The sequence below is a fragment of the Amphibalanus amphitrite genome, unplaced genomic scaffold, assembly GCF_019059575.1.
Source record: "Amphibalanus amphitrite isolate SeventyFive unplaced genomic scaffold, NRLGWU_Aamphi_draft 000958F_arrow, whole genome shotgun sequence".
In the NCBI taxonomy this organism is placed as follows: Eukaryota; Metazoa; Arthropoda; class Thecostraca; order Balanomorpha; family Balanidae; genus Amphibalanus; species Amphibalanus amphitrite.
In genome coordinates, this window is record NW_024882452.1 from 39,327 (window position 1) to 65,596 (window position 26,270).

At 50.2% G+C, this 26,270-nt stretch overlaps 2 protein-coding genes across 8 annotated transcripts; both read left to right on the forward strand.

The window, feature by feature from the left end:
• The first annotated feature begins 1,298 nt into the window (after positions 1-1,298).
• Positions 1,299-17,353, forward strand: LOC122368573 (lysophospholipid acyltransferase 5-like). 7 transcript variants are annotated; one of them, XM_043342628.1, is made up of 11 exons: positions 1,299-1,515; positions 5,809-5,909; positions 6,171-6,278; positions 6,631-6,753; positions 7,108-7,223; positions 8,641-8,799; positions 12,716-12,853; positions 13,641-13,749; positions 14,191-14,335; positions 14,732-14,879; positions 15,214-17,353. In XM_043342628.1, the coding sequence occupies exons 2-11, from the start codon at positions 5,831-5,833 to the stop codon at positions 15,607-15,609; spliced, it is 1,521 nt and encodes a 506-aa protein (XP_043198563.1). In that variant the 5' UTR covers positions 1,299-1,515; positions 5,809-5,830; the 3' UTR covers positions 15,610-17,353. The 7 variants fall into 7 exon arrangements, with proteins under 7 accessions (XP_043198563.1, XP_043198564.1, XP_043198569.1 ...); XM_043342629.1 differs by having other exon boundaries at positions 1,497-1,584; XM_043342634.1 differs by lacking the exon at positions 1,299-1,515 and adding an exon at positions 2,160-2,223.
• A 688-nt stretch (positions 17,354-18,041) lies between these two features.
• Positions 18,042-22,949, forward strand: LOC122368574 (segmentation protein paired-like). Its single transcript, XM_043342636.1, has 6 exons — positions 18,042-18,342; positions 19,481-19,652; positions 20,034-20,157; positions 20,487-20,652; positions 20,947-21,030; positions 21,409-22,949. The coding sequence occupies exons 1-6, from the start codon at positions 18,255-18,257 to the stop codon at positions 22,206-22,208; spliced, it is 1,434 nt and encodes a 477-aa protein (XP_043198571.1). The 5' UTR covers positions 18,042-18,254; the 3' UTR covers positions 22,209-22,949.
• The last annotated feature ends 3,321 nt before the right edge of the window (positions 22,950-26,270 follow it).

The window sequence follows — 26,270 nt, forward strand, 5'->3', positions numbered from 1 at the left end:
AACAGTAGAAGTTCAGAAGCAAACAAACATTGCGCTACATTTCGTATGAAACGCGCCATCGTCCTGAAGTTTCTACCACAGACGGTAGTTCAACCGCAGCCGTAGTGCGAAAACCCCTGCCCACCTTACCCCACGGCGGAGCTCGGTTGCAATTTGTAAATACGCTGATGGATAACAGCGCAGGTACGGTAGATAACGTTCTCGGGAGCTCGATGGCACGTCCGACCACTACGAGAGTCCGAAACCGAATCGGACTCTCGTATTCGGACTCTCGTACCGAATAATTCAAATTCAAATTTGAATTATTCTGATAATCTTCCAGGCGGAATCCAATTAGGCAGGCACAACGCATACAAAAAGCAGAAAACTAGATACGTCTCTGGTGCGTTGTATATGAAACAAAGAATGCTACCATTTTTTCCTATTCGTGATACTTTTCCTTTTTGAATCACTTTTCACTATATTTGATGTTCCCGTTTAAAAACACGGGCGCATAAATAATTTTTTACATTACGTCCCTGTGAACATTGTTCTGTTATGACTTTCTTTTATCGACAGAAAGCAAGTTCGAGCTTCCGGATGCAATATTTGTTTATAGAGATAATAACCGCCCTAAGGCATGCTGCACTCTGCACTCTGCAGAGTCGGTTACGAGAGCAAAATGAATTTTTAACATAGGCGCGGGAGCCGGGGGGGCAGTGGGGGCAGCTTGCCCCCCCAACTCTGGGGCCGTGGGGGCGGTGCCCCCACAGCTTTGAGACGGAATACCACACTTTTTTTTGCAAATGTTTTCTTTTTTGTTGAAAAAGCCGAGGGGTGAAAAATAAGTGGCCTAAAACCGGTGAGAAAACTAGATTTGGGGGTACCCTAGGTTGATCTCTATTATGGTGTGCCCCCCCAGTCGGAAAGTAGTTCCCGCGCCCCTGATTTTTAACATATAAATAAACATGTAAATCATAAACGACTGGCGCAATATTATCGCAGCATTTCTTGTTATTGCTGATTGATACGAGATGCTGCTGGGTTAATAGTATTGAACACTGAAGCATGGCGCCTATGAAGAGTCGCACTCGTTGAACGGCGAGGCGCTATAACCCCGAGGGCCGCGGGGCCCTGATCACGCCAGCGGTCGGTGATCACGCCAACATCAGCTGACCGGGAAGCCCCGCCCCGCGCCGTTGGAGCCCGCCCCTTTCCGGCCGAGCGCGCTGCCGGACCCACCGACCGGTCCGAGCCCGAGCGCCGCGCCGCCGGGGTGTGACCGAAATATACAAACAGCCGGCGGCGCGCGGCACGCGGCGGCGTCTGCAGCTGAGCCGGTGATAGTCGTTCCCAGCCGCGCGCCAGTGCAGCTGCACTCAGCGCAGCGTACGCTAACGGGCGGCGGCGGGGGCGGGCGGCGGGAGGAGTACAGACACTGTCCGAGACACCGTGCCGAGTGGGGTGGAGTGGGGTGGATCCGAGTGTTGATACCCGGGCGGAGTAGCCAGTGGTCGCCGGTTGATAAGCGTTGTGGTGAGTTTCTGAGACAGCTTAGGCTGTATAAGAGGTGGTCATAGGACAGATCAGGGAAATACCGGATAGGTGAGCAGGTTCTGTGATCAGTTGAGTACCTACCTAAACTACTGCCTTGAGTTGTAGGTATTCGTGAATCGTGACTTGACGAAAGTGTTCCTTTCAAAGAAACTTTGGAATGATCGGCTGTGCCATGCCTGGTTGATAAACATAAAACATTGTAAGTCTATAGACATGAGGCGTACCTATATAAATATATTCACGTCTTATAAGCTCGCTCCTTCCCCCAAAGCCGTGGAGCACTGCGAAGCCGCATGCGGATCGAATAACTAGGCGCACCCTACTGTGGACGTCAAACCGCGTGGGACGCGACTTTTTCGCAATAACTTTTGAATGCGTTGCCTCTCAAGAACGAAACTTCGGCAATGAACGTTTCAGACCCCGGCCTAATTTTTATTACTAAGGTTTTTCAATGTCCGATCAATATTTAGGGCACTTCCCGTTCACTCGTAATGTTAAATTTTGCTCCTGAAACTCTCTCGGTGAGCAGAGGCTACTCCACAAGGGGCGGAGCCATAGTGTGACGTTGGAGCTAAGCTCCGCCTCGGCTGGCCGTTGCCTGAGGCGCTACCTGACCCAAGACCGGTCAGTCGCGGTCCGTAGGGGTTGGTACGCGGTGCTTCCTGCCAACACACCCAGCCGCATGGCGTACGTTATTCATGCTTGTGTTGACTGTTCGCACTTCTATCAATGAAATATTTTCTTCGACTCGCTAAGAATGTCACCCAGATAGGAAGACTATACGCGTACGCCAAATATTACGATGATTTAAGAATAACAGAAAATAATTAAATGATTATTTAATAAGTTTGTCAACGTAATTACGTAAATGAGATACAAAATAATATAATATATTTACACAGTCAAGTTAATTTTTTTAATTAAAATTTTAATTTTAGTTTCTTGTAGATACCAAACCGTCAGGAACGTTAGTACACTTCCTGTTATCCTGCCAAGCCCCAATATGCCCCAACTTAAATGTTTCCGTAATGCACCGGTACGCATAGCCGGAGGGGATCCGGATCCGCCGGAGCCGTCATATTTTGCCCTGAGTGGGAGCCGGAGCCGGAGCCGTATTGCCATTTTATTCGGAGCCGGAGCCGGAGCTGGAGCTGACTCAAATGTTCAAGGCTTTGCATCCCTGCTGCTAAGTCAATAATTCGTAGTTAATTTGGTAAAGGGCCATACTGAACAATCTCGTTTTTTTCTCGGATTAAAAAACCTGGTAAAAGGCCATACTGAACAATCTCGGTTTCGAGATGTCCGCCCATCTGAGACCCGACGCACACAGCATGCAGAACCGGTTCCGAGTGATGATCGACCGACAGATGGCAGTCGTGTCTGAACGGTAGATGGCAGGGAATTCGTAGTTCGTAGGCGGGGCTTCGCGAGCAGCCTGACGATAGCCGCCATCCGGGCTGATATTTCACTTAGCATTACGAGTGAACGGGAAGTGCCCTAAATATTGATCGGACATTGAAAAACCTTAGTAATAAAAATTAGGCCGGGGTCTGAAACGTCCATTGCCGAAGTTTCGTTCTTGAGAGGCAACGTATTCAAAAGTTATTGCGAAAAAGTCGCGTCCCACACGGTTTGACGTCCACAGTAGTCCTCGAATAAACGGTGACGGCTCGTCGGCTGCTCGGTTATGCGTCGACGGTCGAACAATCTTGCTCGGTAGTTAGCACATGCAATTTTTTCTTTATTTTGCTTGTATCGCTATCATTTCGGACATCAGATAGCGTTTTTAGGCTCATTCATGATACCTATTCCGGATTCCCTCACCAACGAATTTGTGTCGAGAACGAATTCGTTAGTCGAGAACGAAAATCGAGATCTCACTGAATCCAAAGTAAATGAAGGTAAAAAAGTGGAAACACTTTTTACCTATAATCAGCTGACTGTTGGAATTGGAGGAACGTGAAAAGCTCGAGTTTCAATTTGTTTGTAAGTGGCGTACGTTTTCCTGTAAATCTCCGGTTTGAGTGCTTAAGTGGTATTCAATTTAGTACTCTTTCTTTGGTATTATCTCTGGGAAATCACATGTTAAGGTACATTTTATATTGACTTCCGGACCGTTCCATTATCTGTCTCATCTGCGTCAATATTGTTTTTATCTGCTTTAGAGCCCAATTATGATCAAGAAATGATGATCAAGAAAGCCCATAAGCTGTCAAATATGACATATAGCATCATAAGTAAAAGTTGTAATAAGATTATGATTGGGAAAACCTATTGGAAAAGCATTGCCCTACCAGCAATCCTATATGGAGTCAATGTTATGACACTTACAGAAACAGAAATCAAGCAACTACAGACTATTGAAAACGGGGTCTACAGGAAGATTCTAGGAGCACCGAAATATGCACCAAATTGCACATTAAGAGGAGAAATCGGTTCATCACTAATGAAGACAAGAATAATGAAAAGTCACCTTCAATATATAAGAACGACACTGCAAGGACGAAATGAACTACTAAAGAAAGTAATGGAAATAGAGCTTGAAAGGAAAGAAAGCAAATGGGCGAAAACAACCGAGAAGTACCTGTCATCACTGCAAATAAGATTACATGCCCTAAAAGATAAAAGCAAAAAGGATATAGACAAAGAAATAAACAAATGGGATGCAAAACAATGGATGGAAGAAATAGGAAGCAAAGTAAGCCTACAGCTATACAAAGCAAGCAAACAACGTATAAGAGAAGAGACTATCTATGACAACACCCCAGCAGCGGTCACTCTCTTTCGAGCTAGAACGAATTCGCTACCCCTACAAGAAAGAAGACGACACACCGATGAAGACACATTATGCCAACTATGTGGAGAGGAGAATGAAGACATGGAGCACTTTCTATTGAAATGTAACAGACTCATGGATGTTAGAAGTAATATCGAGTCCCTACAACGACCTCACATAGAAGACACTCAGGAGATCATGAGAGACTTTCTCTTCAATGACGAACGGGAAGAGGATGCGGAAGAGAGGAAGGAGAAGCTGCACTGTCTATGGAGAATCCGTCAAAAGCGTCTGGAAGGAACATGAGCAAATGTAGAAAGACATGCAGCCTCCATCCTCATCCTTTTCCCAGTACCCCTATAACCAAATAGGGCACCTATGGGGGAGCCGATGCAAAGGCTATTCCCCCGAAGACTCATCTGCATCATCTGCATCTGCATCCAATTCTAATATCAATATCCCTTTATTTTATGTAGATATGTAGCCTTGCCTATACCAGCATAGGGTCTAGATGTGAGCTGGGTTGCACATTGAAAAAACAGTGTAGACTAGTAAGAGCACTATGGCTGTAGCAGGCTTTCAGTACCTTTTCAGGACGTCAGATAGGTACTAGATCCAAGGTTCCTAAAAGTAAATGCATTTATATCTCACCAGTCACTTCAGTATTTGGTGTATTTGAATATGCACTTGTGTGAGCTTTACTGACTCCTGAAATAGCAAGTTTCATCCTTAATTCATTCATAATTGACTGATGGTTACGGCATATTTTACATATTTAGAAATGTTGAGTTAGGTAACTTACCTATCTGCATTTTAAGCATTATTCCACTATTTAGTTTGGATGGTGCATGGCTGGTTACAGGCCAAGGTACCTACTGAGCAGAGCTTGTTGCATAGCAGCACAGCTGCCCACTGCTGCATCATCCACCATACCTGATAAATCATTTAAATGCTTCCTTTAAACCAAACTTTCATCTTTGTATAACATGAGCTGAATTGTTACTGTTTTATTGTGCTTTACTTAATCTGCTCTGATTGTTCTGCTTCTCTTTATTGTGACATAAGATGATCAGTTAAAAACAAAACCTTCTACTTTATCTTCACAAGTTTAATAAAGTTTTACAGCTAGATTTTAGCAGGTTGGGATCTCTTTGATTATCCCATGGCTGAGACAATTGTCTCAGTATTTGCGAGAGTCTTCACCCCTGTTCTAAATACCTTTGATCATTGACAGCTGAGCTGCTCATTTTCCTGACACAAGTCAAATGTTTTCAACTTTTGTCAACACCCAGGATGTGCCCTCCTCCCCTTAAGCCCTATCCATAGCTATGGCAAAGGAAAATTGCTGGACATACACATTTTCCTTTGCACATCAGCATTTAGATAAAATCTCCTATCCAGCAGCCAGTGACCCATAGCCCATCTTTGTCTCGTTACCATCCATTGCCATTCAGCACTGCTAGTTTTGAATACTTTTCTCACTGTTCTGCCTGCAGGACTGCTCGGTAACTCTCCAAGATGGGGGTGATAGGCATGGTGGCGGGCTCCATTGGAGCAGACGAGGCCGCTCTCAGACTCATGCTCTCACTCATGTTTGGTAAGTTGATGTTGAATTGGAGTTAGGTTGAGCTTATCAGTTTTAATTTATTACTTCCTCATGTTGCAGTGGATGTTATTATTAACTGAACTTGTTCTTGATAATGCATGCTTGTTATAAGCAAAGTTAATTAAACAAATAACACCTACATTTTTGATGACACATGTTTCATTGTTGCTGGAGAAGCTGTTCAGTTTTATCAGCTTCAGTAGTTTACTTGTTCTGCAGTTGAGTAATGATCAATGCTATGACCAATTTCAGGTTACCCAGTGGCACTTGCACACAGAAAATTCCTCAGAAACCAGTCTCAGGCATTACAGCACATCTTCTTTATCTTCTCTGGCCTGGGAATGGGCTATTTTAATTTTGGTAAGTCGGAAATGATTATTTGCTTGACATGTGTAATTTAGATAGCACCTTTATCTTTCATTTCATTTTGTTTAATGCAAGTTGGTGCATAAATTGAGAACCTAATGTCAAACACTCTGTCTGGGAATGCTCAATGCTGCCTGGGAATGCAATGAACATTCAGATAATCTTGATTATTCCTGTAGCTGCTCTCCATAGCGAGCATCTATCAGTGTCTGTGGATGTAGGTATCAGTGGCCCATGCTGTGTATCCAAGGGCTTATTATATACCAAGAGCTTTGCCTGGCTGTATGTCCCACCTGCTCTAAGTTCGCTACTTGACCTGACTCGACCCCACTCTGCCTCTCCCCAGGCGTCCAGGCGCTTCACTTCGTCGCTTGCACGGCGGTGCTGTACATTACCCTGCTGGTGGCCGGTGGCACCGTCGGCTCGGTGGTCTTCTCATTCATCTTCCAAATGGGCTACCTCATCGTAGGTAAGAGCTGGTGATCAGAGCTGGGGTATAAGTGGGGTGGATGAACAGGGTTGGGACTGAAAGGTTGGTAGTGCTAATTCTAAACAGGAGGCTTGAGTCTCGTTGCAAACATCGAATGATAATGTCAAGTAGTGAATAGCTGGTCACTGTTTTACATTGGCCGCATTTCAATTGAATAGTATCACATAGCGATTCCTTGGAGCCCTTGCTCCTGGTACCTCCCTCGGTGTCACTGGTGCTCTACTCTGCCCCGTCCCGTGACCGAGCTCCCCCCCCGTCCCCCGTTGCCGCCAGGCTACGTGTTCTCTGACTACCCGGTCCCGTGACCGAGCTCCTCCCTTCCACTGCCGCCAGGCTACGTGTTCTCTCAGACGGACGGCTACGACGTCAACTGGAGCACGCCGCACTGTGTGCTGACGCTGAAGCTGATCGGCGTCGCATTCGACATGTTCGATGGCCACAAGGATAAGGTGGGTGGATGGAATGAGTGGATACAAGACGTGGTGGGGAATATTTGCAACGGCGAGAGTATGACTTTAGTGGTTGAGTTTGGCTACGTGCCCGGGAATCAACTGCTGGAACACCTTGACTTATGTTGTTGTATGTTGTAGTGGGAGTACGTAGCGAGTTCCCTAATCTGACGAACGAGTGGTAATATTCCGTTACCTGGCACCTGACAAATTCCGTTCTACCATGCCATGTCCGCAAGGATATAGCACTGGCGTGATATCAAGTGAACCAGTGCTACCATTCTGCAGGATAGTTAACATTTATCTTTCCAAAGGTCAAAATGGTAGGTATCGTATAACACCGGTTTGATTGGTAAGATTACGATCGCAATTCGCTGAGCGCCGAGCGGATGCATTTGGCTGTGCTGAGATATTGCGCGCTACACTATCCGTGTAATCGTTCTCGGATATCCAACTAGCTTGTAACAGCCTATGTGATTTGATTGTCATTCAGCCCGCCATAAACATATATAAGTGGCCTGCCAGACAATTACGATTGTTTGGCGACCATCCTCTGTTAATAGAGCCATATTGCCGTGCTATTATCTCGGTAACGCTGCGTGTAACGCGGACTATGAGGGAGCATTAATTGAGCAAAGTTCCGGTGACGGACGCGGTCTCGGCTGGGACGGGGGCCCGCGGGGATACCTTGACCCGGACCCGGAGCGGAGGGGACGTCCTGACCCGGAGACACAGAGCGCCCCGACCGGGGGGCGCGTGGGTGCGCGGGGACGGCGGCCGCCGGCGCGGTGACGGGTCAAGCGATCGATGTTCAGCGCCGGCTAGTGAGGCAGGATTGCCGCCCGATTTGGAGCGGTCGATGCCATAACAAGGCCGGCGGGCGGGCGGCGGGCCGTGCGCTGATGACGTCCGCCCGAGCTGGCCGCCGCTGCCGCCGCCGCCGCCGCCGCCGCCGCCGCCGCCGCCGCCGCCGCCATGGTCAGCCGGTCACGGGATGACGCAGGCCGCGGCCGCTCGGTTTGGTGGCTCCGGCCTGCCGTAGTGTCAAAGTACTGCCGTTATTATTATGCTAACTGGTACCTAACATGATGTTAATGGTCCTTGGAGGCGTGCTTATCATATCAACCACGCGTTATATTCGTCGATTAGAATGACCATTGCCTACCGCCTGTTAGCAAAGCTGTCAAACCATTACCTACAAATGCCTTGCCATTACCTGACCTAAAGTTATTTCGAATGGTTGCTCTGTCCTCTTACCATGCATCCTTTCTAGCCTCTGTCCATCCATCGCCACGTTCCTCTCTCTTGTACTTTCTCCACCATAAATGTAACATAATCTTTATTTACGCTCCCATGCACAGGGGACTTGAATTATCCTATGATTGACCGGTCGTTATTTTGCCCTTCCTGCCGACAGTCCGAGCTGCGCCCGGACCAGAAGGACACGGCTCTATTTTCGCGGCCGTCGCTGCTCGAAGTGGCCGGTCACGCTTTCTTCCCGTCGGCGATGATTGTGGGGCCGCAGTTCTCCCTGCGCCGCTATCAGCTGTTTACCGACGGCCAGATCAAGTACGCGGTGAGTGAGCGCGACGGGCGCCGCGGGGATGGGGGGGGAGGAGGGTAAAAGGAGGGGGTTCGGTGGTGCCGAGGTAGCTTGGTAAGGGTTAGACTGGACCAGAGGACGCTAGGCTCGTGAATCTTTATGGATATTTTTAAGAAGATGTCCTGATAATTCTGCTCACAAGGAAGTAGGAACATAGCTGCTGCTTTATAATGAAGCAAATCCAATGTTCTAGCTGGTGCGAGCTGGGGCGCGCTCAGCTAGATGGATTTATTAAGTGATTTATTTGCTTGATATTTCACATCGGGTGATAGATTTCTGTCAGAAATCCACACATTGAAAGCAATCGGGCTAGGCTTTTTAAAAAGGTTCACTCGAGAATGGTTTTTATATCTTACTGTTTGGGTCGCACTATCTCCAAACAACAAAAACATATCCCTATCTCCCTCCCAGCCCACTGATGTTCCACAAACACTGTCACGTTAGTTTACTGTGTCACGTGTCTCCCCCTCCTGGCGGGCGCCGTGTCCTCCCCCCCCCGCGGCTGCGCGCCGTTGGCTGCTGTCAGGACGCGTGCGGCCGCGGGGAGCAGCTATTTGTGACTGCTGATTTAGCGGGCGGGAGGCCACGTGACGTTTGTATCGGAGCCCCACGGGGCGGCGGCCTGCACTGCCAGCCGCTGCCAGCTGTCACCAGTCGCGTCCGCTGCTGCTGCCGCTGCCGCTGCCGCTCATACGGCCAGGCGGGGTGGTGCCGGCGGGCCAGCTGAACTGTTGCAGGGTCAAAGGTCGAGGCTAGGCGGTCAGACAGTCCAAAGTCGAAAGTCCAGACGGAGAGCTGGGGTTTTGTCGGAGAGTCCAGAGTCTGAGAGTTGAGAGGAGTCTGGAGAGTCCAGGGTCTGGCGTACCACGGTACCCCTGCGATATGGGAGATGGAGTGTCTCCCGTCTATTTCTGTGTGTTTTGGGGTAGTATCTGCGCACTCAGCGTTATCTGATGTTGTTTTGGCACACAGTCTAGCGTGCTCGGGCTGTAAATGCTTAGTCAGAATGAGCAGTTTGAAGCTTGGCTCCGGTGGAATAACCAAGCTGGCAATTTTTATGTTCTCAAATCGTTATTTAATGGATTATTTATGCATACACTTTATTACCTTTCTTTCACTTCAGCACTAATGCCACGAAATCCCGATTCCAGATTCATTCCACCGAGCCTCAGGTCCAGCCGCACAGTTCTATCCATCACCCGTCTGTGGGTTGACTCAATCTCGCCGCTTTTTCCGTTGACTTTGTGCGGACTGCGGGCCGTTCGCCACTTCACAGCTGTGCCTCAGGACCCTACCAACAGGTGCACAGGGTCATGACCCGCCAGATCCGACGACCGTCGGGTTCGCTGGCAATCTAGGTGAAATCGATCCCTCGGTGTATGCTAGCATATCCGCCGGCTAGTTACGAGGGCTGGATTTACAGAACGGCTTGGACCGGCTCTTGCTGACACGGGTCATAAAATACCGACCGGACCAACGTACAGTGGAAATACCTTAAATTTACAAAGCAGGAACAGAAAAGAATGCTGACACGACCTGCTACAAATTAACACTGCCTGACTCAAGCTGACTTGGTCTGAAACAGTTGTCTGACATCTGGCGCAGCTGACTGTTTCAAACTGAACAAACTGAAAGTTGTCACAGTCCGACGGCACACGCGGACATCGAACGACATTGACCGGGGCCGGGGAACGCCCAATAACGACGCGGTCGGTGTTTGTCTAGTTGTTTTGGCGACCGGTGATTGGATGAACGAATGGACCGGGGGCTGACGTCACCGGCCTGACATAGTAGATGAACGATGATGAACTGATGAACGATGACCGTGCTAATGGAAGCATGGCTGGTTATTGTGCACGCTAAATGCATGGCGTCATTGGGACTAGGCGGACGATGGTTCAGAGAATAAGGTGTTTATAGCGCCGTGGTCGTTTACAAACATTCTATCTTCGCTTGAGGCCTCTCACAGTATTCCGAGGGACTGACGCAGCTCGCAGAATTTTTAGACGTGTTCTTTCCCCACGACGCAATTCTGCACCACAGAGAGCAGCGTTGCATTCCTACCGCCGCTAAGTTCGCTGAGTCGATACTGAGTGGCCGTGAATGCTGACTGACGTTGAGTCATCGATGATCGCTGAATCAGCACTCTGCTGCGGGGTGCATATTGACGAGCACCTGCAGAAATGCTAAGCAGAGAGGGGCAGCTGAGCCGCATTAAACCGGACTGGGTTTAGTCAGGTGGAATTTGGATCACTGAACTCTAATATATACTGGAAGGAGCATTGGTGACTTGTTTTTGTCTATCGATTTCCGCCATGTTGTGTATACCAGAAATATAAATACGGTAGCAGAGGTGCAGTTTAGTGAGAGGTACACTACTCAAAAGTGCTGCTGCTTCATGCTTGCAGTTTGATTGCAGTGATCAACTTTTCAAGACTTTGGTATACACAACATGGCGGAAATCGTTAGACATTCTGGCCCATATACGGCCAAGGCGAGTGCCTCCCCCTGATTTGGATAGACTGTCACGGTTGGCTCGAGTAGAGTTCCGATAGCTCAGCTGCTGGGCCAGGACACAGGCAGATACTGTAAATCGGTTTTAGTCTTATTTCTTTGGTACCACTGTTCCTTTCACGGCAGTAGGTACGCGTCACACTGTCAGTGTTTATCGTTAATATTCCGTCCCCAGCCGCCTGGGCTCCCCTGTCCCGGGTCCCGCCGCCGGTATGCGGCAGACGTTGACCTTCCGTGGTGCGGGGTACTATCACGGTCATCGCGACAGGAGCACCGGGTCCATGTAAGCACAGCTGGTGGCGAGACAGACTCGGTGGCAGGCGGCGGCGGTGGCGCCAGACCACGTGACGTGGTCTATCTGTCATCTGTCAGGGCCCGTATGAGCACGTGACACTCGCGTGGCCGCATGCATATGGAAGGGTCAGCCGACTGCTCGACGACTGACAGGGGCCCGAGTCCGACCATGCGGACTCAATGTAATTTGAGTCTGTCTGCTAGTTGTTTCCGATTAGGAGTTTGTCGGTTAGTTGTTTCCGATTAGATTATCGTGGATGTTCCCACTTAACTCTTATCTGATAGCTTAAGCACTCAGACATTCTCGATGATCTAACCTGGTCAACAAATGCCTATCACGTTGTCCCATACGTATGCCATGAGTTCAGCACATTCTACTCGCATTGTAGTCTCGTATTACCCCTTTTCCCTCCACCTCACCCTTCTGCGAATCGCTTCCTTCCCTCCCCACCCGCTCCCCATTCCGTTGTTTGCTGTGCCAGCCGCTCACCCAACCACATACATATTACAGTGGGCCTGTGATGTGGCAACGGCCGGCGCCGATTGAAGTCGATATAATCGGACCGAGCACGGGTCATTTGGGTCGGGAGTGGGGGAGGGGGGGGGGGGGGCGTGAACTGGCTTGGAAACTAGTGTGTTTGCCGGACGTCTGGGAATTATGAAGTTGGAAAGGGTGGCGTTAACTTTAGACGGGAGTCACTGTGAAGGATGGGGCGTAGGAATGAGCTATTATGACTGTCGTTTTGTTCTCCAAGGAAAGAAGTTTTAGACAGCAGTGATACAGTGCAGGGTTACATTTGTCTTTTTGTAGACACGCGAACATCAACTTCCTACTTAATCTAATTTTCTTGTCGTTACTGCAGGATATGAATTATGAAGCATAAATATGTAGTAACGCGTTTGCAATACCAATCCGTTGATGTCCCCCTCTTGCTTACCTTGGCTCCTGGCTCTAAACACGAATGTTATTATTTTAGTTCTTTCATTGCAAGTTGTAGCAGTTCGGTCACACAGCACCAAGTGTTTCAGCATAACACGCCCGCTTCTAACTGTTACATTCCCTTCTTCCCTCCATCTCCAGGCTGACAAGAACGGCGAGCCGGACTCGATCGCGCCGGCGCTGGTGCGGCTGGCGCTCGGATGGGCCTACATCCTGCTGCACCAGGCTCTCTACACTCTGGTAGTGCCCGATGAGTACTTCTACAGCCAGGCGTTCCAGGTACGCACGGGAAGGGAGGAAACGAAACGGAGTGAAACGGTTAGGAACGGACAGGGAATGGGGTAACAGAGTTGCGAGACGAGTTTTGGAGATGGGATATACGAGAAGAGACCATGTAGACTGATGAGAATCGAGGAAAACTAGGAATATGTAGTAAAGGGAGACGATGGGATAACTAGACTGGGCGGTGTGCCAGGGAAGAGAAGGCGCTTTGACTCGGGAGTTGCGGTGCAGCGGCCAACATGACTGAGTGAGAACTGACAGTACTGACTGAGTCGGCCGACGGACTGCGACAGACGACGCAGGGACAGGCCCTGTGGCGTGACCGTGATCTGTTAGTCGCCGTGGGAATTCAGCCCACCGGCCCACCGGTGGGCCGAATGCCGGACCTCGTCAACTATATGGGGAGTAAAAGAAGGTTTACGTCCGTGCCCAGCCCTTCATTTGCGGAGTGGAAACGATAAGGCACGAGTCATGGCTGTCAGTCATGAAGTTTTAAGCCGAGCTCTTCTGTTTTACAGGAGACTGTTATTACTTCCTGCTTTTTAGAGTTTCATAAGCATTGTAAATGACTGATGGTATTAGGAATGTTGATAATGTAATCAGGTTATGTACTTGTGTGGAATACATTGAGATGGATCTTTTTTATGTCATGTATTGATGTTCATCCACCTTACATTTTTTGTCAAGCATTATTTTATTCTATTGTATTGACTATTGAACACTTAATGCCATTGAAGTCTCCAGCCGGTTGCTTACACGTGTCCTGTTCACGCTCGCCCCACAGGACCTGAGCTTCTGGAGCCGTATGTTCTGGATCGGCATCTGGGTCAAGGTGGTGTTCATGCGTTACATGGCGGCCTGGCTGATCGCAGAGGGAGGGTGCATCATGATTGGTGAGTCGGTGAAAGTCGGCATCATGATTGGCGAGATCGTGGAAGGCTTTACTACTTGTTTTACCTCTGTGACTTTTTTGTCTTTAAAGTCTGGATCAGTTTCTGCTGTTTTGAGGAGTCTAAGTTTGATTGTTTCATGCGTGCCTGAGTTAAGTCAAACGTATCAATTTATGAGGTCGTCGCCTTTAAGGACATTACCACAAGGTACATTTCGATGACACACTAGACACTACCACTCATATAGGAATTTATGAGGTAATGTAATGAAGGTAATCGTATCGCTCATAATCCTGTCACATATTATTATCTCACATAAATCAACGGCATGTATTGCTAGTTCATTCTATATCCACATCACACAGTCGTTGGTGCACCGTACCGGTGGCGCCACCAACTGGTCTGTGTCTGACCTCTGACACCGCTCCTCCTCCGCGCCGCCAGGTCTGACGTACAACGGGCGCGACACGAAGGGCAAGCACCTCTGGGACGGGCTGGCCAACGTGCGTATCCGCATCTACGAGAACGCCACCAAGTTCCAGGTCTACCCCTCGGCGTTCAACGTCAACACCAACGCCTGGGTGGCTAAGTGAGTCGGCGCGGCGGGGCGCACGTTGAGTCGGATTGGTGGCTTGCGCGTTTGGGGGGGGGGGGGAGGAGGTATTGAAGATGGCATGGAAGGGAGTGGAGGGATGTGGAGGAACTGGGACGTTATTGGGTTGTAGCTGGAAGCTAGTGTTTTTTGTCTTTCGGAAAGCATTAATGTTACTTTATCTAGCTGCTGGTTTCACCAAGTTTTGTTGGTGCTTCCAACCAGTCACAATATATTGTATTCATTGTGTAGTGCTTATCAACAACCCCAGTCTAGACACATAAAAAACATTTTTTCACCCACGTATTGATGTTTTTTCTTCCCATCTCCCAGCCTCCTCTGCCGTGAACCCTCACTGTCCCCGTCCCCTGACCACCACTCTTGCCTCGACAGATACGTGTACAAGCGTCTGCGTTTCCTGGGCAGTCGGTACGCGTCCCAGTTCCTGACGCTCATGTTTCTGGCGGTATGGCACGGATATCACCTGGGCTACTTCGTCCTATTCTTCATGGAGTTCGTCATCATCCTCTGGGAGCGAAAGGTGAGAGGATGTAGGATGAAAGAGGGTAGGAACGATGGAACTGGGTTTTTATGTACAGCTGTCATACTTTGTGCTCGAAGCTTGCCTTTGATATTTGGCGTGGTGGTTGTTTGTTGGTGTGACTCTCGCAATGCGGTGTTTGATATGTAATACATCCGTATGTTACTGACTAACGGTCTGTATATTTGTATGCGCACACGTGCCTTTTGTCTTTAACTTCGTTTGTGGATGTCACCGTTTTCTGACTCTGTTACTGTGAGGAGCGACTGTTGACATGTCTATCACTTGACCGTTTCCGTATCTCTAACTGAGTGTGTGCCCTCGTGTCGACCAGGTGGAGGGGGCGCTGCTGCAGTACCCGTCGTTCGTGTCACTCTGCACCGAGACGTGGCTGCGCTTCCCCGTCGAGCTGGTGCTGCGGCTCTACACGGTTGTATTCCTGGGCTACTCGTGTATCCCGTTCGTGGCCGTGGTGCGCCGGCGCTGGTGGCCCCTCTTCAAGTCAGTCTACCTGTGCGGGCACCTGTTCTTCCTCACGTGGCCGCTCATCGTGCCGGCCATCCACCACGTGATGCGACTGTGTGGCGTGAAGCGCGTGCGGCCACAGCGGGCGGCCGAGCCGGACGCGGCCAACACAGTGGCGGCGGCCGCGGAGGCGGCGGAGGCGGCCGCGCCCGGACCCTCGGCAGCGCCCACGCCGGCCGCGCCCGAGGAGAAGAAGGAGTTGTAGAGAGCCGCTCCGTCCCCTAGACGCGCGACCGACCGGCCGCCGCTGTCGGCCTCGGTCCCGCCGCTCAACCGCCCCGCCCGCGGCCGCCGCCCCCGGCGCCGCTACGTCATAATTCGCGTCAGTACTTAGGTCCGGGCGGCCCGCGGACTGCAGGCGGACAGCGCACTCACGGCGGTGCCGTCTCCAGCTAGACTTCTGCCCTATGAAGTCGTCTCTACTGTCTGGCCCATTGCCACTGGAGCTCGGTCGCCCCCACCGGGCACTGACCGCCTGCGTCAGCCGGCCGCCCGCGGCGCCGAGAGCACGCCCCAGGACGACGCGGTATCCGCGCCTGGTCACTGTCAGCTCGGCGCACCGGGCGTCCCTCTCGGCCTGCCGCCGTTTTGACTCAGCTTTATCGTGAGTAGGCCGGGGTTGACTCTGGAGTGCATTGACTGACTATAGTATCGTGTCGCCCGCGGCAGCCGGTAGGTCCCCCTGTTCAAATCACCATTCACTAGGGTCAACCGTAACGGAATGTCTATACGGTTCTGGTAGTTCAACTTTCTTATGGGCTGGGTATAACCGCCTGGTTAGGCAGAAAAGGGAGAGAGAAAAAGTAGCGGATGGCCTCTTTGAATTTGCCTCCATTTAGCCTTACAAAGATAGACTCCATGCCGGCCTGTCATTCAGGAATCCCCTGATAGGAATCAGGTTCCCGTTCTGCCTTTCTCATAGAAAGAGTTTCTCGTGACTCGCTCCCATTCGCCGTTGTAAGACAGTCGGTCCATTGCTAGTCCTTGTAAGCTAGCCGCTAGCGAGAACATTTGCTATTTCACAAAGTAGAAGTCTTCATAGAATTACCAGGAAGCTGGGAATTTCATTTAAAAAATCGGGATTAATCGAAGTCATCATTTGACATCATTATCTAGCTAGATGACTGTAAGCCATTCTGGATTGAGGCCGGCGGTCGAAAAGGCTCGCCATGTGGCTGGTTACCGGCGGTTACCAGGCTGGTTACAGCGGCTTTACCGGTCTGGCTACCTAGGGTTACCGTGCTGGCTCCTCGGTGGATGAACGGCCGGCCGGTCGGTCGGCTCGGTCCTCTGGGCGGATGGGTAGCCGGTTGTTAGCTGAGTGGTTGACTGATTGGTTTGTTTATTGGCTGGTAGGCGGTTGTGGCGTGTTTCACTGGCGGTAGTGCATATGTAGTCAAGATTGGACACAGGCTGGCGTGCTATTTATGGTTGAATGCTAGAGACACAGTAAGGCCCTTTGTCTACAAATATCTCCGTGGCCTCGGAAATGTTGCTGGTTTTCGATTCGCATGCGGGTTGTTCATGCTTATATTGCTGGTTGGCCGACGCAAATACCCCTCAGTTAGGTGTACGTCCGTCAATCGACTCATCTGTTGTGTAGGTGTTGTGCTGATTTCCTGATGATTGACTCGAGAATAGTCCAGTCTCACAAGGTGAATGATTATTGGATTCAGGGCTTTTTGCGTTAGTGAACAGTGGTGTTTTGATTGTTTATCGCTTCGGCTCCAAACTTTTTCGTCTTTTTTTTTTGTCAACAGATCATTTCGGGTACGCTACTGTTGAGTGTGGCTAATCAAAGCTGCTTTGAAGTGGCATGACATGACACGGCATAATTACCATTGTACTTAAGGCTAGGGCATCGTTAAATTAATATTTTATGGCGTAAGTGATGCTGCACAGCCATTGTGCCGCTTTCATTGTGTAACAATACAGGTTGTCTAAATCTATCATTTCGTGTGCACTATTGTTGTGGAGTTTCTGAAAGCGAACATGAATCGGTGCATTTCATTTCACTTTTTTGGCAGTTCAACCGCTATGCCATTGTTGTAACGCGTCCCATCTTCACAACCAGCTGTGAGGTCATGTATCTGTCATAATTCATTGAGTAGTCATGTCTGCTCTTTTCATTTTCGTTCATCCCACACAACAACAATCTCCATGACAGTTTAATTTCAACAAACTGGTATCACGTAAATGACATGATTCGTGGTACCGAGGACCTACCTCAGATGTGCTACATTTTATGACTATTTCATTAGTTTCCTGTCACAAAAAGCTACGGTGTCAGGTTATTTAAATCACATTTGCGGTAAATTTGTGCACATTTTGCGCCAGCTGCGATGCCTTCCTATTGATTTATCGGTCAGCCAAGCGCGACAAATCCTGGTGCGACGCGCGGCGCGGAGTGACTTGTTGGGCTTCCTTCGGGTCCGAGCGGAGGGGTGCAGGACCACACTGACTGAGCGGGCGCGGTACTGGCGGTCTGCTCTATCACCCGATTCACCACCACACACAGTATTGTGCAGTCGGCGGCCAGCGGCATCCAGTCGTTTCGTTCCCTCAGACCTCTTCAGACGTTCCCTCGCCGCTGAAGAGCCGGACACCAACCATCTGTCTGAGGCAGCTGAGAACTCTGGGGCCAGCAACCGAAAACCCTGGACTTGGGCGGCGTCAGGGGTGTGGGCGAGCGAAAGCGTGTGATCTACTCGGTGGTCCCTTCTATGGTCCCTATCGTGGTCCTCAGTGTGGTCTCTCGTCGGTCCTTTCGTGGTCCTTTCGTCCGGCCTCACTGGTCTCCTCTGTGAGTGTCTCCGAGTCTGCTGCTCTGCGCCGCTGACGGACGTCAAGATGCTGCCGTGGACATCTCGCTGCGTGGAGCTGCCGTTTCTGTCTCCGAGACCCTTCGACGCGCCCTGCGAGACACCCGATCAGTCAGGTGAGCTAGATGGCCCTTGAGACGGCCCATTTGTCTGCTATATCATGTCGGAAGCTCAATCAGTCAGGTTACATGCTGTTACAACTTGCAAGCCTATCACCCATTGCCACACTCGCGCCTATGTCTGTTACGCTCGCAAGTATTGCACTCAACCCTCGACTCGGCTCCTTGTCTCGTAGATAGCGAGACAAGGATAGCGGCGCCGTTTCACCGTTTCTTCTCACCGTTCTACCTCACATCCCGTGTGTGACTCTCCCGTTCGTTCCAATCACTCGTGTTACCTCAGTCACCACCCAGCCACCCTCCACTGCAGCCACTGGACCACACGTGCACCGTGTAGAGCTCGCAGCCGGTCCCACACGGTCTCCCGCCCCGCGCTCAGCGCTTAGGAAGCCCCGCTCTTGACCAGATTTCAGCCAATTCAATTACAGGTAAATGTAATTACGGCGACCCTCCTACCGCCTCCGCCGCCGCCGCCGCTGCCGGTCGCTGGGGCTGGGGCTGGGCGCCTTGCTAGGGCTGCTGAATGCTGTCAAACTGAAGTTGTGGAATTCAAAATGTCATATCGCATTAAATCATTCGTGTTTTTATGGAATGGTTACTCATCTACAATAGCGTTTCTTTTACAGCGTGTCATTCATTTGGCTACAAAGTAGCGGTTAACCTGGCGAAAAGGAATGTCTATTTTTTAGTTCATAGCCTAGCACAGGTGATTTCCCATTAACTTATTCCCCAAAGGTGTAACTCCTTTTCTTCATAAGAAAAAGACGGAAAAGCTATCGTACTGGCGTTACCGTACTTTATGGGGACCTATATATCAACCGCTAGATGGCACTAGTGGTAAGCGCCTAAAGGTATGCTGTGCCGCACTACAAACGCGGCCTGTTTATCGTTCTGCAGCAGATGGCGCTGGTGGCGGTGCTCGAAGTGGGCTGTGTTGTCAAGCCATAATGCTTGTTGGATGCTAATGAAAGCTTACATTGATCGAGTTTCAACTCCAAGAAGGTGCTCAGATGATGTTTTTTTAACGATAAATCGTTGATCGATCTCAAGTGGCTTGCAGCCAACAACGTACTTTTTCAACGAATTGCATCATTTAACGTTTTGACGGCATATCTATGTTCCCGTTACCTTCCAGCTCTCTGTGTCCCTGGAGCCCTGCCGACTGTCTCTGAGGAGCCGCCTCCCCGGCCCGACTGTAGCCCCGAGGGCCTGTTGGACGACCTCACCACCATCCACACGGCCAGTGGTGACGTCATCACTCTGACGTCACTGTCCGGGCCGCTGAAAAGGAAACAGCGCCGATACCGGTGAGTCGACCGGCGCCGGCCACGGGGCTGGAGTTTGGATTAGGAGAGACTTCATGGAGTGACTGGTTTTGTAAACTGAGCGACTAAATGAAACAATCAGTGTCTGAAATGGACTTTTGCAAGTCCGTTTCTGCTACCTGTCATGCCCAAACAAGGACTGAACTCTGAAAATTATCCATATTTACTTACCTGTGTGGTGTAAGGTAATTAGAACTTAGAACATCAGCTAACAACGAGACACTTTTTTGTTCAACTCCGATTCAAAACGAACTCTGCTCGATCAACTTCTATGGAAATAACTCTAGCTTTGCCCTCATGCCCCTCCGTAACCTAACCCAACGTAATCTCACCTGGTTACCTACTTAACCCCTCTGCGCACAGGACAACGTTCACCAGCCAGCAGCTGCACCAGTTGGAGCGGGCGTTTCAGGCCACCCACTACCCAGACGTGGTGCTGCGAGAGCAGATAGCCGCCAGTGCTGACCTTACAGAGGCAAGAGTGCAGGTCAGTGATGGGTGGGGAGCTCGGTGGTCGGAGGGGTCGGTGGGCATGACAGAGGGAGGTTCGGAGCGTTGATAATGCATGGCAGTGAGTTGGAAGAAGCGTAAGGTTGAAACTGGGAGAGCAGGCGTCAGGTCATTGAGTCAGGTGTCACATATTTCAGTCCGAAACCAAACGTTGCCACATTTTGGATAACTTCTGGCATATGTTGAATCTGAATCAGTCACTCAGTCGATGCTTGCATCTAAACCAGCAGATTCAAGGGAACCATGCGAATTGTTGAGCATTCTTCAAATCTCTGATTGCTCAAACTGCTCAAATATTTTTGGCAGGTATGGTTCCAGAACCGCCGCGCCAAATGGAGAAAGGGCGAGAACGTCACCTACAAGCAGCTGACGGCCTCGTCGTCAGTCTGCGCCGCGGGCGCCAGCAGCGGACCTGGCCTGTCAACCCAGGTGGCGCCACCGGAGGACCAGCGACCTCCCACCTCGGCCCCACGTAAGAACGATAGCTAAGCAGCGATAGTTTGGGTCTGAAACAGCTGGGGTGCCGGGAGTGTCCATTATATGTATTGGAAATCATTTTGAGGCAAAGGATGCCATTGATGCCATTGATGATGCCATTGCTCTCGGCTGTTTTTTTGTGATGCCTCCGAATATCTCGCTATTCGCAGGCAAAAAATGTTTGCATGAGCAATGAGCATACATTTCATATTGAACTGAACTTATTTTGCATGTAAATGGTATCTTAATGTTCATATATTAAGGTGAATGTCTGTTTGCTTGTTTCCAGTGATCAGCCTGAGTGACCTGACAAAGGACCTGATGCTACCCCTCGAGCCGACGCCGCCAGTGCTGACACCTACCATCACAATCGGTAACTACTACCCACCGCCTGTCCGATAATCTCGAGTAGGTCTAGATTTAGGGCTAGAGAGTGGATGTTCTGTGGGGGTCGATAATTCGAAGCCCGTGGGTTCACCAAGTACCAAAAGCTCTAGAACCACATCAGGTAGGTTTGAGGTCCTCTCAGTCTAGCTTTGAGACTTGCGTTCGCCCTCTGAACTCGGTTTTAGGCTCTCTTTCAGGGTACTGCTTGACAAGTACAATGCTGTCTGTGACAGCAATCTAGAGAAATGCAGTTCGTCTATGGTGTCACATTGGGAATGAATTCAATGCGCACTATGTTGTGACGTGCCTGCATCAGCTGGTGCACCATTCCCATGTGAATTGACACCCGCTGTTTCATTCCCAGGTGACGGTCTGCCGGCGCCGCTCTCCACCCTGTGTCCGGGGCTCGACTGGACCACCGCCGTGCCCTTCTCTGCTCCCGACGGCGCCGTGTTCTCCGAGCTGCTCACGGTAGCCAGCAGCCACCAATCAGCGCTCGTTACGGCGGCGGACGGCCGACACCAGCTAGTTTACACGCAGACGGACGGAACAGAGCCGCAGTCTGTGTTTGTACACCCCGAACAGACCAGCACTGAACAGACACCATACTTGAGTGCGGCAGTAGATGGACAGACGGAGTATGGTGACACTGACGAAGACGAAACCCTGCCGGTGAACAGCCCCGCTGAAGAGACGACTGATGGCGGACAGGCAGTCTGTTCAGAGCCTGTGGTGGACAGTGGGCAGCAGCTGATGTTCGCACAGTCAGCTGATCAAAGAGAACACCAAACGGCGTTTACAACAGCCGCGGCTGAAGTCATGAATCAGCAGCTATTCTTTGAATCTCCAGAGAACAGTCAACAGCTAGCTTTTCCGGAAACATGTTCAAAAGGCGACCAGGCGATCTATCAGGGATCATCCGTTGGTCTCCAGAATGCACTGTTCACCGAAACACCCGAACACACACAAACAATGCCATACCACGAGTCCGTTGAAAGCAGCCAAACACCGGTATATTCCGAGCCGGCTGTGGGCGCAGAGCAGCCGGTTTTCCCTGGCTCGTGCCACAACTCCGACGAGCTGCAGTTTTCGGACGGCGAGTCGGATCACGATCCTCTGGATGGGTGCACCTATGGCGGTGATATGAACCTATCTGGTGACTGAACTGGACGAAACTGTCCCCTAGCTAATTGCTCTCACAGGCCTTATGACTAGTTGTAATCAGAGCCGGGAATAGTCTTGTGAAGATTGGCAGGAAACTAGTCCCTGATGTCAACTGTCCGGCATCGCATTGAACTGCGACTGAATCCCGATCGAGCGGTTCTGAGTTTGAACTAAATCGCCCGGGCTAAGCTGAATGAGAACAGACTTATATGAACAACGAGTAGATTTGAGCAATCAATGCGAACGCCACAGACGAAGCCAATAATTTCACACAGGGAAAATACTGCTTCTGCTGAAAATGCTAAGGTGAGTGGTGTTTGGTGTTAAGGGAGTAACACAATTTGTGAGTGAAGGCCATATGTGTTGAGACCGTATTGTTTCCGTTTTTAGTTGCTCTCGGTTATGTTGCAATTTTGCAAGTGATATATTGCAAAAGAAGGCCACTTTAGTGGTTTTAGAGTGCCCTGTAAACCATACCGCACTAGATAGAGACGTGGCTAGTCACTGAGTCTTTCGTTGATCGACTTTACGTATGCAGTCAAGTGACATGAAACTAGGTATGTGTATATGGGTGCTTGTTTGTGTACCGAGATAAGGAAGACCGTAATTATAGGCACTGACTTGTGATTGTAAAGGCCTGGCTACACTATGCGTTTTCTGCGTGCGTTTTTTGCGAGTTTGCGTGATTTGCGGAATATCGTTCTAGAACGAAACGACATTACGTTTTTGTTATATGTTTTTCATATAAACTTTTAATTAACATAAACGTTTTATTAACTTTTATATCAATATTAAAGAAGTTAAATTAATAATAACCTTTTTTCCTGAACGATATTACGCAAAACACGCAAACTCGCAAAAAACGCACGCAGAAAACGCATAGTGTAGCCAGACCTTAATGCTTTTTAGGTTACAGTCTGTGACGCAAATTTATCGTCATTCGTTTAATGGTTAAACTAATTATTTTATATTTACGTTAGCAATGTTTGCTAAGTGACTTATGAGTCTTATTTCACATCGATAGCATTTTAGTATTTGTATTTATTTCGAGGATATTTTTATGTTCCCTTTATTCAGTCTGGCGTATCATCGATTGCTGCGTGTTCGATAGAAGTTTGCACATTTTGAAGATGCGTAGTTGAGTGTGTACCTAAACAAATGAACTGCGAAGTGCAATGCTGTTACATGCAATATAACGAACGGCAATAAAGTCAATCATACACTTATGCATTGCATGTTTGTTGCTTTCAGATCCTCTGCATCAAGTATATGCCCCTCCATCCCACCTCCCGGCACCTTCTGGGGTTGGCATGTCATTCCCGACCATCCCCTCCCCGACCAGTGCGATAACCCGGTCACCACCAATCGGTAACTGGCGTGTCCGTATCCGTGCAGACACGGGCACGGGCCGTGACCGATCGGTCCGTGTCGCGTGTCACGGGGCGCGGGGTCAGCCCGCAGTGACCGATCAGCCGTCTCTCCCTCCGTCGAGCTGCGGTGATCAACCCTCCGACGGGCGCCGGACGCTCGCCCGGGGCGAAAATTGGCCCATCTCTGATCGGACATCCCCCAGCTTCTCAGGCAGCTCCGACAAATTGTAGCCACCAGTGAAACAATGCTGGCACCGTGCCAATTACCAATTACCGACCTAGTGATGGATTCATGTCCAGCGCTAAGCTAATTTACTCGAACGGCGAGCAGTCGCGCCACGATTGCCGCGCGGTCGCGGTGCGATTGCCGCAGCGCCATATTTCTAATTTGCCTGAAGAGCTGGTGGGCGATCAATCTTGGCCGGACGATCCTCTAATCTGAGTGACAAATCGGACGGGTATCGGGCTCGACTGATTATCCGTGCCGGCCCACCTCCGGTTATTGAAACACGAGCCGCCGATCGGAGCTACGAGAGTGAGCGATGTGGCGGTGTGGGACGGGGGAGAGCACGGTGAGATGGAGAGGAAATTGAAGAAATAAGGAGAGAGAAAAAGAGAGAGAGGGGGAGGAGGGAGAGAGGGGGGAAAGAGGGCAAGGAGTTCTTACCACGCGTGAGTTATTACCTACTGGAACAACCAATTCACACATGAATCGCTAGTGTGAATATCGGGCGACCGTTCTGACCATCAGACAAGAAACATGAATATTTTTTTCCTGTGAGACAGACAGCCCTGAGCCCATCATGTCCCTGCAGTAGGTATTCGCTGCATGCCTTGGGTGACTCAGAGTTAGGCCTCCAACGCGTCCCCGAGTTCCCTCACCTCAGGCGGCATGGTAGGCCGTAGGCCTTACTTGCATTACAATCCCACACCTGACCCGCGCGGCGGCGCGCTAACCGCAGACGTGTCATCTCTGCCGTTATCCTGTGACACAGTGACACGAGCGTGACACCCCGTGACACGAGATCGACAAGAAACCGTCACTGTAACACTTGAACAAACGTCGGTCACGAACCTCACCCGTTGCGGTCGCTCTAAGCAGCTGTTTTGTCCTAAACGGAGCGAATATTACGGGTTATTGACGCGATCTGCACATGCTGGGGTGAATTTCGACGCGTGCATGTGTTAGACGGTGGCATCATCAGCAGCTGTGGCGCAGAAACGCACCTCAGCGGTGTCAAAAGTGCGCTGTGACATCTGTTTGCTTTGCGTGTATGACGCGCTGTTCGTTTTTATTTATCAAGCGATGGGTAATGGGTATGCAGTTGCGAGCTGGATCGAATAAGCGTTGCATGCTCGGCATCAAAAGTTGTATCATGTCTCTTATGCGTGTACCATTTGTTTCAGTTACCTACTGTCAGTACCATTTCTCCATTGCAGTTTGCACACTAATGACAGCATATCATCTCGCAGAAAGTGGTATTTTGTTCGCCGGGCCAAACGAGCAAACTTATCATGCTAGATAAGCCAGTTTCTTCCCACTTCCACCGGTCATTCCTTTCGCGTTTCCGTTTGTTTCGCTCCTACACTTTGGCCACCGTGGCCGTTGGCAGTGGCACCATCGCCGCCGTCTGGACCGCCACCGCTGCCGTCGCGTCGTCCGCGTCTGCGTCGCGTCGTCGTCTCTTTACCGGAGTCGGGCGGCCGTCGGCGGCCTGGTTTATCGCGTCGCCCGTCTAAAGTGACGATATCGGCGCCGGATATGGCGCGTGAAATGAGCGTCGGCGCTGCGGCGGTCGCGCGCCCGTGAAATGAGAACCACGCTGAGCCCGCCGAGCCGACAGAGTCCCAGAGCGCTCCGCAGCGCGGCCGGCGAGCAAACGGCGGCAGGCTTAGCGGCGCGGATTGGGCGCCGATTGGGTGGCAGCGACCGGCCGCCGCGGAGATTGGTGCTATATTGAGGAGGACTGTCGGGATCAGTGCCGGATCGCCGCTGGAATTGACGGGGCCGCCCGGTCGGACTCGGCGCAGAGAGATGGTTTCTGCGGGAATAGAGGTGATCCGGGTGGTAGAGGAGGGGTGCTGGGAGGAAGGAAACGTTGAGCGATGAGCGGATTGCGGAGGTGGTTACCGGCGGCAGGCCGTCTGTGGTGGAAGGAATGGTCGATAGCGCTGCTATGAGAAATGACGTCGGTATGCAACTTTACGAGCAGTGGAAGAAAGAGCGGATTATTTCAGTAGATAACGGACTGAATATTGACGGAGACACTGAGCTGAGCGCGAAGCGCCGCATGCATGGATGGAAGATGCAGTTAATTGGAAAGGGCTTACCAAATACCTACCAACTTTGAACTACTAGGTTTTACGCTATTCCGGGTGCAGTTTTATTCAGAAAAAATATGCGGTGAATTCGGAGGGTGTTAGAAACATAAATGAAAATTACAAATGATTCGCTTATAGTATGTTTCTAGGTTTCTGGTAGGTATCTCAGACCTAATTTCCTGCCGTTCTCTCATTCGTTGATGGGCTGCAGTGCTGTCGGTACTTACTTTCTACCCTTATCACGGACAACTTCAGACTATTTTTGACCTGGAGAAATAATGTCTGAGCTGTCTGACCGACTTGATGTCCTTCTCGGGACTGAAAGTAAAGTGTTCCAGTAGAGCGTCGAAATGTCGCCAACTTAATTACT